The sequence below is a fragment of the Atractosteus spatula genome, chromosome 9, assembly GCF_055471065.1.
Source record: "Atractosteus spatula isolate fAtrSpa1 chromosome 9, fAtrSpa1.hap1, whole genome shotgun sequence".
In the NCBI taxonomy this organism is placed as follows: Eukaryota; Metazoa; Chordata; class Actinopteri; order Semionotiformes; family Lepisosteidae; genus Atractosteus; species Atractosteus spatula.
The window spans coordinates 3,214,037-3,228,167 of NC_142714.1; the positions used below are offsets into that span (position 1 = coordinate 3,214,037).

At 42.5% G+C, this 14,131-nt stretch overlaps 1 protein-coding gene across 2 annotated transcripts in view; it reads left to right on the plus strand.

The window, feature by feature from the left end:
- Nucleotides 1–14,131, plus strand: part of tdp1 (tyrosyl-DNA phosphodiesterase 1) — a 42,719-nt gene that overhangs the window by 16,416 nt on the left and 12,172 nt on the right. For both annotated transcript variants that reach the window (XM_088925861.1, XM_088925862.1), the window contains 2 exons: nt 1,029–1,136; nt 12,693–12,795. In XM_088925861.1, the coding sequence (XP_088781987.1) occupies nt 1,029–1,136; nt 12,693–12,795 (211 nt within the window). The remainder of the gene's footprint in view (nt 1–1,028; nt 1,137–12,692; nt 12,796–14,131) is intronic.

The following is a 14,131-nucleotide window of genomic DNA, read 5'->3' on the forward strand; positions in this document are numbered from 1 at the left end:
CAAAGTTGCAATTATCCTTTTGGAAGTTGTGTTGACATTTGAGGTCTTATAAATGCAGGGTTGGGTTTATTTATAGAAACAGAGTGAAGCGACCACTTGGTCAGAGGAGTGTAAATCTCTAGGCTTTTCTCCTCAGTGTGAGTCAGACTTCTGGGCTTCTTCACAGGATGTGCAGTCATAACCACCCGAGAAATACCCATCCCAGTTTGTGTTTCAATGACGCCTTGCTAGGTAGTTATTTGTGACTTCAACAAGTACTTTTTTTCAATGATCTTGAAATCAGTTCCTGTTTACTGTGTTTTATTTTTCTTCCAAAACCTGGATTTTTTTTTTGCTACAGCCTTGTGTTATCTGGGAAAGTGTAAAAAAAAAAACATTCTATTTGGTGGCATTTATATTGTTACATGAATGGTTCTGTACCCAACATGTGCCTCTTATTTTACCCAAGTGTTTATAATGCCCACCAGTGACGAACAAGATTCTCGCTTCATTATGAGAAAAGCCAAGACTGCTAAACGTTTCAGAAGTAAAACAGTTTATTTTAGCTCATTTCATCAACATGCCTGTAAATTAAGAAGAAAAACCATCCACTCCAAGTCTGCACGAGCTGGGCAATCATTAAAGTGCTTTCTATAGGGCAGATGTAAATCACATTAATAACCCTTTTGGAAAATGGTGTCCATAATTAGATGTATCACACACGGACAGTACATCTTCAGGTTTTGATTACAGATGCATTGTGATTATTTTAAATCATCTGAGCTTGTTAACCTGTGCTACAAGAGCAGTGGACTGATGAAATATATTGGTGCAAGGGAAGTTTCACGCTAATGGAATAAATTATTTTCTGTTTGCTTGAAGTCTTTTGTTTTTGCATTTTCTGAAGGGAGCTGCTGTACGACAGTTGTATAGCTTTGGAAAAGAGAAGTTTATCATGAGGAGGACAGTTCAGTTAGCTTGTAACATGGGAATTTGATTCATGTGAAAGAGTGTGTAATAGAGTGTTTTCCCTTTGTTCTGCTTCCCAGCAAATGGTCAGCAGAGGTGACTGGCAGGAGCCATGCAATGCCACACATAAAGACTTACATGAGGATATCGCCAGACTTCAAAGAACTTGCATGGTTTCTCGTCACAAGGTAAATTATTATTGTCCATTTGCTTAGCACTAACAGGGCATCTCACAGTGCAAAAAACAAAAACATTTACTGTAAGAAAAAGGAACAACAATGTAAGTCCCAATAAACTAAAAACAAAAAGAAACTGTAAATGGGACAGGTGTCTTTGCGCATCTGGTTAAATTCAGTGATGGGAAATGTCATGTATATTATCAGTATGCCAAACATCCTGTTTGGTTAGATGCGTGTTCTGAACAGCAAAATCTTCAAATGACCGATCTTGGGTTGTATAGTTGTTCAGCAGATAACAGCATTCTATAAGAAGACTTCTCATGTCAATGTCGTGCAGCTTTTCCTTAGCAGCCCTGTTGTCTGTATTTTGATCACCATCAATATTGCTTTTAAATTTTGTACTGGGCTGTGGTTTTCTTAGTTGTTTGTTTTTAGCCCCGATAAATTTCAGCTCCTCCACGAGTGTTTGGTAGCAAGAAAAAAGTTACTTGTGGCAACTGCATTTTCAGACTTTTGCATTCAAGACTTCAAGAACATGGGCAGCCAGCCAGCTGGTCTCTTGAGATAAAATCTCTTAAAATCTGCAAGGAAGACTATCGGAAACTTATAAAAACTGTTAAGGCTGAAGGGGCCTGGCGAGAATACTGTCAGTATAGTGATGGTGACAACTACAGCTGAAAAAACTAGCATGAAACTCCATGAAATATCTTCATTATCATTAAGGAGGTAATTTAGGCTAGAATGAGTTCATGTCGGTGTACTACGGCAAAAAATTAGTGTTTCATCTTAAGTATTCTGAATTGTGAATCTCCTCCATGTCTTCATGCATACTTGAGTGCCTAATTCAGGTCATTTAATAAAATGATCACTCCCTCTTCGTGTTCTTTAAAATATCCCTAAAAAGCCCTCTGTATCCGTATAACCCAGGTAACTCCTCTTTGATCATCACGTCCTGAGTACCTTTTAATGGTCTTCTTTTATCAGTGTCCACACAGCACCTAAAAAGGCCACTTTTGATGTTGCATTTGACCTGTCCATCTGTCGTTGGCATTTGTCTTTAATGATTGTCTGCAGTTCTTTACTATAGGAGAGTATTACACTGATCTCAGTTGATCTTAAAGTATATCTAGCTACTGCCTTATGCAGTTTCCTTTTTTAACATGATTATTTTAGGCTGTGTTTGCAGAGTGCACTGAGTTGACCGCAGGCTTTTGTTGTAATCAATACTAGTCGGCTTCTCTGTTAATTAGGGCTGCCAGTTTCATACAGGCCAATAGAGCCGTATTCAAGATGTGAGTGTTGCACTTTGTGTTCCTGTAGAACCCCTAAAAGGATTTAAATTGCTGGATTTGATCAGCAATTTGTGTTTGCCAAGTTTCCACTAAAGCTAGTGGAATAGTAAAATATTTTCTTTCTGTGGCTTCAGTGTTTCAGAGAGATGGAAAAAATGAAAGAGGGGCAGGTCCAGGCTTAGGAAACTGACCATGGTTCCCAGAAACCTTATAGGTCAGACTTAAACAGAAAAGACAGTATTAGGAGTATGCAACAGACCTTCCTGCAACAAAATTCCTTATAATTCATTTCTATATGAGTCTGTAAAGGAACAAAGTGTTTTTTTTGGGAGAGTTCAGATTTCCGCAGATGGACTTATTAAATCCAGTAGTAATGTTAGCAGCAGAAACTGAAATGCCAGACATGGTGGATGACCTTCTTTCTTTAAAAATAAATGCCTTTGATTTCAGTAAATGAAAGGCTAGAGAAAATATGTTAAAATGGTTCAATAAATCAAGAAATATATGAGGAGAAAGGGAGAGCTTCAGAAAATTATTCAAATAGAATAAGATCTAGTTAGAAGGACTATAATGAATTGCAGGCACAGACAATATTAGAAATATTTCACCTAATATTACAAAGCTATAATTAATATCATGTGTTCATCCTATTATAAAAAGATACTGCTACTCTAGAATCAGGCCAGGTAAGAGCAGCCAGATATTTTCCAGGGCTTAAAGGAATGTCCTACACTGACAGAATAAAAGCACTGATCCCTTTTATCCTTTAACAGAAAACTGTTAGGGGCCCTGGTTCAAGCATTCAAAAGTCATGAAGACACTGACAGGTTCGATCCAGAGGACCTCTTCAGAACCATCACTGGCACAAGAACCAGTGGACAGAAGTGCATTTACAACCGCAAACACAAGGTCCTTTTTACAGAACGGCTTGTTTGAGTGCAGAACGTTCTCACCAGCCATATTAAAGCCGTCATCTTTCGTGAAACATCTGAATGAGATCCACAGATCAATTAGCAGCTAACTTCCAAATGGGCTAGATTGTCAGAATAGCCTCCTCTCGCTCATAACCTTTGTGTGCTTTCTCCTGGCGAAGTCCTGGTATCTCCAGCTCAGCACCGTGTTACAGAGTGACCTGATTTGTTGTACAAAATTAAGTTGCCCTCTTGGCAAGTTGGTCACACAACTGACCTTCCAATTTAGAATTCTAATTAATCCTGTCAGGCTGACATGCCGCAGCTGCGTTTACACATTCAAGGCTAGAAATCACTTGTTTCCTTCCTTCCTTTGTAGAAAAAATATAAGAGATCTCCTTGACCTATGTACAGGACACAAGGCAGTCAGTTCCACATTTGCATCTCATCCAGTTATGGAGCCTGAGAAATCTTTTCTAAGTCAACATTAGTTTGTCAAAGCATGCTCTGGAGGAGTTTAGGTATCACATTTCTTTTGATGAAGGGTTTCTGTGCGCTTCTGCCTCTGGAAAAGCCATGTGTCTTAAAATATGGCCAAAACCTCACTCAACAGGAGTCTTTTTTGATAACCTTCTTAAACTGTTTTATCTCTCTCTAAAGATATTTAACTCAGAACTTGGTGTTAACTGTGCATAGTTTCTTCTCTGCCAGCTCTATTGAAGTGAGGTGTTTCATGTCATGAGTTGAAAAAGAAATTTATTTTTTTTTAAATCTTTACCCATAAGTCGCCACCTTAAGAACAAATAACAAAATAAATAATTTAACTGTGCTGTAGACTATTATTTTTAGGCCAATTTATTATCAAAAGACTTGCTTCTTTTTTGCCATGTGCTTTAAAATTCAGCTGTCTTTTTTGACTTTCACAAGATCGTTCTAATATGTGACAGCTGGGCTGACAAGTGAAGGCTCTCAGTCAGGTGCAGGTTGAGTCCTGTAGTCCAGACATCACCAGTTCAGTGTGGGTTGTGTCATTCGCCCGCTGTGAATGGGACAAGCAACAGTGAACAGTTGCTGCAGTTGGTGAGTTTGCCAGAATACTCTTGGCTTGGATTGCAACATTGACTTGCTGGACACCTGTGAGTTTGCAGTGTTGTGATTGGTTGGCTACCATAGTGGATACTGTGTAGGCACTGTGTGACTCACAGCATGGAATTGCTGGATAGTGTGTGTTTAAGAGGACAGCTTGCATTGTCCTCATCTCTTGTAGTGGTGTGAGGACCACAGCAGTGAGCTGAGTTAACAGAAGCATTTTATATAGTGTGTTATATAAAAGCATTCCAGCAGATTTAAAATTAATTTATCATTGAACTTAAATAAGATTTTAGAATAAAGAAATGTGCTTTGCCTTTTAAACGAAAATAAATCTAGTTTTGTCCCTTTTTGAAATGGTATCTGTTTTCATCACAGCATATATTATATGTGGCACATGCTTTAGAGTGATTGGGAGCTCTTAGTTCTACGTTGTGTACAGGAAAAAATGCATTTTACTTGGAGTTTTGAAATCCAAATAATAAGATGTACTTTTTGAAAATGCACTTGAAGTACTTTTTCACATTTCACACTTTGGCTAGAAAGGCAATGAAAGGCCAGACACAGCATTTGGTCGAGAAGAAGCCTTGGCTGTTTCCTTGGTGATTTCAGTCAGATGTGTGGCCTGATTAATCTCCCACCGTCAAGGCAGTGATGAGCAGTCTGTGTGAACACAGCGATCAGAGGTGAAGAGTCATCAGAGGCCATTTCGCAGGACAGTGCTGCAGTTTAACTTCTAAATACATAAACAGTTTTACGTCATATCTCAATTTCTGTAAATGCGAGGAAAGAAAGGGGATTGTAGACTTTTACCCGAACAGGTTTTCTTTTCAGAAATAATAGGAGATGGATGTTCATTCTTTGTTTTTTGTTTATTCAATTCACTAACTCTGCATATACTGTATTGCATTGTTCAGGTGTTCAGAAAAATAATGCATATTTTGCATATTGATTAGATGTTGTTGCTTCATTTTGATTAATTGTTCATTTGTGGCTGACCGTGATGCGTCACAAGTGACTTGGACTTTTGCATAAGCACACAATTGCCTCATTAATGAGATTATTGAGCGGGTGCAGGTGAAGAGGTGATTTCGGCTGAGGAAAGTCAAGCCTTGTGAAAACTGAGAAATGAACCAGTTAGTCCTGCTTATCAGAAAACATTTTTGTGTTGTTGGTGTGTTGGAGCTTCAGCTCAGCTGGCCTCTTGAGTAATTAATCTAGGTTTGGTGCCAACCTCTGTGATGGGCATCAGGGAGTGTGGTTTAGGCTGTGAACAACATGCCACAGAATGGGAAATCTCTGCGTGTGATGGTCTGCCCAGGAGTATCTGGTCTCCCCAGAACTTCCCTCGTAGTGATTGATGCAACCCGATTGCACATCGATCCAGTCCTGGGACCTCGCCTGCTGCCCTTCCTGGGGGCTCGTCCCGACGTGACCATATTCCAGCAGGACAGCTAACGCCCCCGTGCTGTTCGTGCTCTCCTGCAAACTGAGAATGTGACTGTTATGCTGCACCTGCCCACCAGTTATGCTGTTATGCTGCACTAAACACCAGTAGCGTGAGCTGCGAGACCAGTGAATAGGGACATCCGTGTTTCGACTGTACAACAGGAGCGAGACGGAGTCCCGCGAGACCACACTGAGAACACGATGCAACTTGGACTGCTTGACTGGCCTCCTCATTCCTAACTGTTCCTATGTGCAGCAATGGCCACACATACACTACTTAACAGCCCTCTGTTGATCCGCCCCGTCAACGACAAGTGTTACTTGGCTTAATGATTTTACCTTTATTTTCTGTGCAATAAAACAACATTTTTTGTAATTTTCCTGATTTTTCCTGAAACTTTGTGACTGTTCTGCTGTCCTAAGTGTTCAGTTGTGTTGCTCGGTGTACATTCGCACAGGGTGTGCTCCTTTAAGGAAGGTGGTGAGCTGTCGGTTCTTGTATGACATTCAGAGTCGGGTGCTAAGAGTGGAATTTCCAAGAAACCCTATCTCCCACACGCACATGCATTTGGATGCATTGTTCATGAATGACATGCGTCAGTGATTTTTCGAAGGGTTTTCTTATTCGTGTGTGACCCTTCTGCTCCCTGTAGGAAAGTAGTTTATCCACAGCACAGGCCATACTGTGGTTTCCTTGTTGACATCCTGCAACAAGCATCTTGTCCTCGGACTGTACCCTCACCCATCTGACAGGCCTGTGTGAGAAACACAACAGGCTGCAAGAGATGCGAGCTGCATCCATAGATACTGTAAGACTGCTGCGTATCTCAGGGTGCTGTCAGCCTTCAGCTGCATGTGAGGAAGCTGACTCTCTGAAGTCCTTGACCACCGCTGTTGCTTAGAAACAGCAGCTTGAGGTGGGAAAAAAGCATAAAGAAGATCTGATTATTTTAGCACTGTCGAGCAGTAATAGGCTACTGTTTCAGAACAGTAGAAATCGGATTGTTCTGTTCTAATCTTGAGAAGAAATTTGCAGAACGTTCCCTTTTGGATTGTGGAAATTTTTGTTTTTCATTTGTCTCTCAATGGGTACCAGTTTGTGAAATTGTAGCTCAAACCTGAGGGAGGGATTTTGAATAAAATTATATATTTCCGAAGCCAGTTTGCATTGTAAATACCAGTTTGACCCCTATTTACAAACAAGGTTGTTTTTTTTTTATAGTTGTAGAATTCGGAACTTGTATTCCATTATCGTTTGACCAGCTCTGGATGTGGCATGTAGAGAACAAAAGCCTGGTTGGTTTACTGAATTGCTGTTTCATCTGTCATTCTTCATACTGCATTTCCTCTTTAAATCCGGCTGCTGAAGCAGTTTCTCACCCCACCTGATCTGATGCATAGTGGGGCTGTTTCCCCCTTCCATGCAAAGGGGCTCCTGCGCAGGTGCTGCTGTCCCCTGGAGCTGGGTCCTCTGCCACAGACTGCTTCGGCAAACCTAGCTGTAACATGGGCTGTTCCTGATTTGTATGTGTAACACAAATAAGTAATTGTAACATCATCCAGATGCTTAATCATATTCATATACTGTATGTAATAACTACACAAGCCTTTTTAATGGCAATCACATCAAAAGGCTTCGTAGATCATGCACCAGTAATGGAAGTAACGGGAGATCTGTGAACATACGGAGAAAGTGGAGGAATCAATACGATATAAGGCAGTTGATTACTCATACCTGGTTTTTAGACTTGTTCCGAGCTGAAATCTCCTCCAATAGAGCCACTGAGGAGTCTGAGAGTGTAATGCACAGACGTTATACAATTGAGAATTCTGCAGTTTGTGTCAATACGAGGTGTATTCCAAGGGTGATCTATTAATGGCAAGCATTTTAAGCATCTGTTCAGATCCTAAAGTACAGTTTTCTGCACTGTTCGATAAGCATATTAGCTCTGTGTTAAGCTGGTATTTTGTCCTTGAATGACCTCAGTTGTTGAAATTACAGACACTGGCAATGCACTGTTTGAAATACTGTTAAAATTAGAGGTAAAATTAATTGGTATTAGAATTAATGTCATGATGGGTATGTCTTATTTTCAATGTTTTCCCAAAGAAAAAAGGTTGAAATCAAAAATAGAAAATTCTAAAAGACTGCATAAAAATGGATTTACTATACAGTATATGGAAAAATTGTCCAAAAAGTTCTTTTGTCAGTCAGTGTTAAAAAGTTTCAATACCTTACATTCACAAAAAAGTCAGCATGAAGATTCAGTCATGTTAATTGTTATATTCATGTATTCTGTAGGTCTTTTTCTATCCTTCTGTTGTATTTACAGGCACACACTTTAGTCCCTGAGCTGAGCAAACAGTGTAGGTCTGCTCATCAGGGAATTCGGTAGAGCACGTTGTTTGTTATAGGAGCTCGGTGGCTGACTAACAGCGAGGATTTGTTTTGCTTATTGTTGGTCTTGGTTTATGTTCTATTAACCAGACTGTCTCTCTGCTGGCCCTGGCTTTTAAACAAATCAGCACACGGTTCATTTAGCCTGAAAAGTGAGGGTCCAGGGTATTATTAATGCAGCAGCTCATTTACTGTTTACCCTGTATGCCTATGCAGAGGTTTAATAATACAGTACAGCTGTATATACAGTAATGCATCGAAGAGCTGTTGTGCACACATGTGGGGCAATGGAGAACATGTTAATACTGCAGAAATGGCTGAATGTTGGCGGGTGTGCTGGTGGATCTGTGCCCCAGAAACACACAGTGGTCCTCTGGTGTGGACTGTGATCATCCTCGTGGTCGTGGCTCCAAGGCGCACAGTTTCCGTGACACAGTTGTTCGGCCTGACCACCTCGCTTTATGAGCACCTGTTTAATCTACCTTCTCTGTTTGCTCCATAAGGATAAGGTTCTTGTTATGAGTTATCTTATTCAATAAGTTGAATAAAATAGAGTCTAAAACTGGAATTACTAATAACACACAAACCTGGATACATACTTTTCAATGACGACAACAAACGTGGCTTGAAACTTTTGTAGCCATGCCATTACTTTTAATATCCAACTGCTAAAATGTCTTTACAGCTGCTTTAGGATAGAATGTTACCAGCTCACATATTTATTAATAATTAATTTTTTAGCCTTTAATCCACAATACATTTTTAATGTATTCCTTTTAATTTGACACTGCATTTGCTTTGGATTTTTGAATCCTTATCAGCTTCAATATAATGAAGGAAACCAAAAAAATGACATCGGATTCAAAATGTCACTACTTCCTGGCAAGAGGAGTGTTTTTGTTTTGATATTTGTTTTTACAAAGGAGAGACCGGTGAGTTGTGTGCCTGGGGAGTGTTGTATAACTGCTGCCAAGGAGAAATCCTCAGCCAGGGCTGTATGACCATGCATCCCCTGAGCCCACAGTCCTAACAATTAATTGTTTCTGAGCAGAAAGCCGGTCAAAGGCCCAGGCAGCCCTGGAGAGACCGGGGACACTGTACATCTGGCCAGAGGTTGATGAGCGTTCGTCTCCAGCCTGTGCGAGTGCTGAGTGCCATGCAGGGTGAAAGGTCAGAGAGAGCTCTTTCTCAGGTCGAGCTACCAAGCTACTTGCAAGAGCAGAAGGAGGAACTGCAGTGGTACTCCTGCTGGTATCGGCCAAAAAGGAATTTCGCTTCGTACCTAAAGCGCGGCCAGTGATTGCTGTGCAGCGCATGGCATCCGCTTGCATCAGAAGAAAGGCTTGTTGATGCGGTCTTACACCATGCACTTAGCTTGGAATTTCTGCTCTTTTCTCCCCCTGTGATGGGTTTTCTTTTTTGATCGTTGTTTTCTAACTGGACTGATAAGGAGTGGAAGATCGTCTCTGGAAGATCGTCAGCACAAAGAGCTCCACATATCCGCACTGTAGGCTGGGTTTGCACTTTTATATTCTCTTATATCTTTGATATACTTTTATATTCTCTTTCGCGGGCATTTGCGAACGGTCAAGTGATCTACCAGCTGCAGTGACATGCAGTCATGTATCCAGAGAAACTAGTCAAGAAACTCAGTGCACCGGGTCTTGACACCACCTTCTGCAACTGGATTCGGGACTTTCTGACAGGCAGACCTCAGGCTGTCAGGCTTGGAAACCACACCTCTGGCACACTAACTCTGAACACTGGGGTCCCCCAGGGGTGTGTGCTTAGTCCATTACTCTACTCCCTCTACACCCACGACTGTAAGGCCAAACACAACACCAACCCCATCATCAAGTTTGCCAATGACACCACAGTTGTAGGTCTGATCACAGACAATGATGAGAGGGCCTACAGGGAGGAGGTCAATCTCCTTACAACATGGTGTGAAGACAACAACCTCACCCTCAACGTCGGCAAAACCAAGGAGCTGATCGTTGATTTCAGAAAACTGCAAAACGGACATGCCCCCATCCACATCAATGGGACTGATGTGGAAAGGGTCAGTAACTTCAAATTCCTTGGCGTCCATATCACCGAGGACCTCACATGGTCTCTCAACGCCACCTGTCTGATCAAGAAAGTGCAACAGCACCTGTACTTCCTAAGATGGTTGAAGAAGGCTAAGATATGTCCCCAGATCCTCACTAACTTTTACAGATGCACTACAGAAAGCATACTGACAGGTTGCATCACAGTGTGGTATGGCAACTGCAGTATTGCTGACCACAAAGCCCTACAGCAGGTGGTGAAAACTGCCCAGTCCATCACTGGGGTTGCTCTCCCATCCATCCAGGACATTTATGACAGACGGTGCTTGAGGAAAGCTCTAAGCATCATCAAAGACCCCACACACCCCAGCTACAGACTGTTTGACCCTCGACCATCTGGAAAACGCTACCAGAGCATTCAGGCCCGGACTACTGGATTCAGAGTCAGTTTTTACCCCCGCACTCCCAGCCTCTCTCACCTACAATCTGAACCCTTACAGTGCCTTCTCTCTTACCAAAACTCAAACACACATTGAAATCTACCTCTACCTCACATGTCAAGAAGCTCACTCCCCATAATTTTCTATCCTTTATCTCATTCTGTTGATGTATGATTTTGCACATTACCTGTTACCTGTTGTTGTGTTGCACATTGCCTGTTGTCTCTGTCTTTCTTTTCTTATACAGTTGTATTGTTGTTGGATTTTTTTTGTACTTCTTATCGTCCGAGAGCTAGCTAAATAGCATTTCGTTATACCATATACCTGTATATGCGTATAATGACAATAAACTTGAACTTGATTCAAATCAACTCTCCGGAATATAATCCATTGTAAATAAAATTGTGCATTTTTTGGGGGGTATCATGCTTCAGCAAAAATGAAGGATTCTTTTTGCTCTAATAAACAACTGAAGCAGATGTAACTCTTAAGAAAGCAGATCGAAAGTGATGCCTCGCTTGTCGTTTGGCAATGTGGTCACCCAGAGTCTGCAGTGGGATGTCATTGTATTCTCTTAGATCTGTTGCATGTGTTTTGTACCTTTGTCCTTTTGCCCAGAGCTCTCAAATAAGACCACGAGTACTGGCTGGGTAGTGAGTGACGGTCCAGTGAGGGGTGGGCGGAGGTGTGAGCTGGCTTGAGAGAAAGATGGGTGATGTGGACAAGCAGATTTAGCTGAGGTGGTCCGCTTGCATTTTATCTTCCAGGTTTAGATCTGTTTTGTGTGCCTGCAATCTAAGTAGCTCCTTAAACATTTGTTTCCTTAGAATTATTGCAGGACTTCAAGGGAACTGGAAACCTTTCCCTCAGTAAGCAGTGAAGGAAAAAAATTGGAGTGTAAAAACTCAAAAGGTCCTTTCTGAGTCTGTGACATGTCTGGAGGTAATGCTGTTAAAACTTTGAGAGCAGGGTCTGCTGAAGCTGGGGCTGTAATTGTGGCTGTCGCAGAGGCCGTTGCCTTTGTTTTAATGAGGTGAGCTGATGCCTCTCGGGGGAAGGTGGGAGTTGAGCTCCAGCAGCGAGCTCTCATTACGGAGATGGGCACAGGCACTGACAGCGGCTCGCTGGGATGAAACAGAATTCGCTATTCGTGTCTGTGCTGGAAAGCTCAAGTGAGCACTGGGGAGGTGGTGAGAAATGTGCACGTTTTCGGCAGGAAAAAACAACAGCAGGCAGCTGAGAAATTACAGTACATTTCCTTTTCTTATTTTCCGAGTTGCAAGGAACTTTCGTATTGAATGTTTGTCATCTTGTTTTATTCCTCGTATGCTCCTCAGCACCATAAAATGCCTTTTTTTGTCTCTGGGGAAAGATGCAACTAAAGCTCTTGTTATTACCCTTGGTAGAGATTTGTAGTCATTCTGCGGAACCTGTTTGAACGGGCCAGGTCAGTTGTCCTGAAGGCCTGAAACTTTCAGCTTCCTCGCTGCCCTGCCACTCGCCTGCCCTGACTCCCTCACACAAGCAACCTTGCCAGAGCGCCTGCCAGAGGCAGCACGGCTAGTCCCCCCTGGCGTCTCGCTGGTCAGACTGTTCTCCAGCGCCCTGCAGGACGTGTTTCACCGAGAGAGACGGAGGCTCTGTGCTCCTGCCCAGCCAATGAGCTGTGGCAGACTGGTCAAGTTAATTTGACGCAAGTAAACTCCCTGGAAAAGCAAGTTCTCCACATGACAAACCTCAGGAAATGGCTTTATTGACCACACATTAATTACCAGTATAATTAGCACTACCATTTGTGAAATCTCTTGTGTATTGTTTGACCCATTTCTCTCTTGAGGGCTGCAGCAGGCGGAGCGCTCACAGAGGCGGTGGGAGCTGGTGTCGCTGGGATTTCAGAGCCAGTGTCTCATTAACATGCTGCTTTCTTTCTTCCAGTGCCAACCTGTCGAAGGCTGCCTGGGGCACAATGGAGAAGAATAATACCCAGATGACGGTTCGTTCTTACGAGCTTGGCGTTCTCTTCCTGCCTTCAGCATTTGTAAGTGTCCCACACCGAGCTGCGTGATGAAGAGACACCAGTGCTGTCTCCAGACCACGGTCTTTTCTCGTTTCTAGTTTTTTGGTGCCTTTGTGGCTCACTTCTTCAGGAGTGATTCCTGCCCGAAATGTTGTTTTGGATACTATGGGATATTGTTTTTTTTAATATTACTCTGTAAAGAGAGGAGAATTCACCGCAGCACTGTATAATCGCAGGGTAATTTGTCCGTGTTGTTAGGGTAGGCTTTAGAAATACTTCAAAAGTTGCTAAGCAACCACTTCATAGTCCTTTCACCCACTGAATGCAGGGGAAAGCAAGCAGCAGAAATGGTCCTTTCTGGAAAGAAGAAAGGCGTCTCCGCGCTGTGGGCATGATGCAGCAGCTGCCCACCTCTTAGGCCCCACGCTCCAGCACGTCTGGGGCTCAGTTAGGAGACTGCCCAGCCCCTCAGCAGTGTGCAGCTGCTTCCTGGGCTCCGGGATACTTTCTCGGCATGAGAAATGCTTTCATGAGCGTTACTGCAGCTGCCGTCTGTCCATGACATTCATCAAGAACAACAATGAGCTTCCAGGTTTTCCCTCGTTCTGTGTACAAGAGATTTTGTAGATGTTTTCTCACCAATAGATTGTGGTATCTTAAGTTTAACATGGTGTTTACTCCGCCAGTTTTCCTTAAATTAGGATTTATTTTTTTTAAATCTGGTCTTGTTGCCTGAAAAGCTCCTGTCTGTCCTCTGATGAGTCTTATTGCCTGTGGTTGCCAGACTGCTGCCCCAGGGGGTCAGATACCAGTCTGGAGGCTGTTCACCATCTCCAGCCCACATAGGTGTTGCCGTGTTGCACTGAGGTGTGTAAGCCCAGTGGGATATTTCTTTCTCTAATCTAAAGAGCTGTTGAAGCCAACAGAGTACTTGTAAGGAACCCTAGATGTGCAGGGGGTTGACATCAGCCAACTCCAAATCACACAGTCCCCAGGGGACTGAAAATAGCTTGTGCATCAGGTGAGTGCTTCTTCATCGCTGTGATGTTGCACAGGGGGAATTACAGCCATGCTTTTAATGGAAAATTGGGTTTTCTGCACAGGCTTCATTTATTCTCTTGCTTTTTTGAGCTGTGTAGAGATAGACAGCGGTTATTGATTGATCCATTGTATCTCTCCAGCATCCACAGTATTGTTGTGGCTGTTTTCTGTTGAAGGAGTCTCCAATATAAGGATTAGCGCTTCTGTTTGGCTAATAAAAATAATTTGCAGTTTATCGCAGCCGTACGCTGGAAGCTGATACCTATTAGTGGTTCCACACACCACAAAGCTGTGTTGTGGAGCGTGGTCAGCGTGA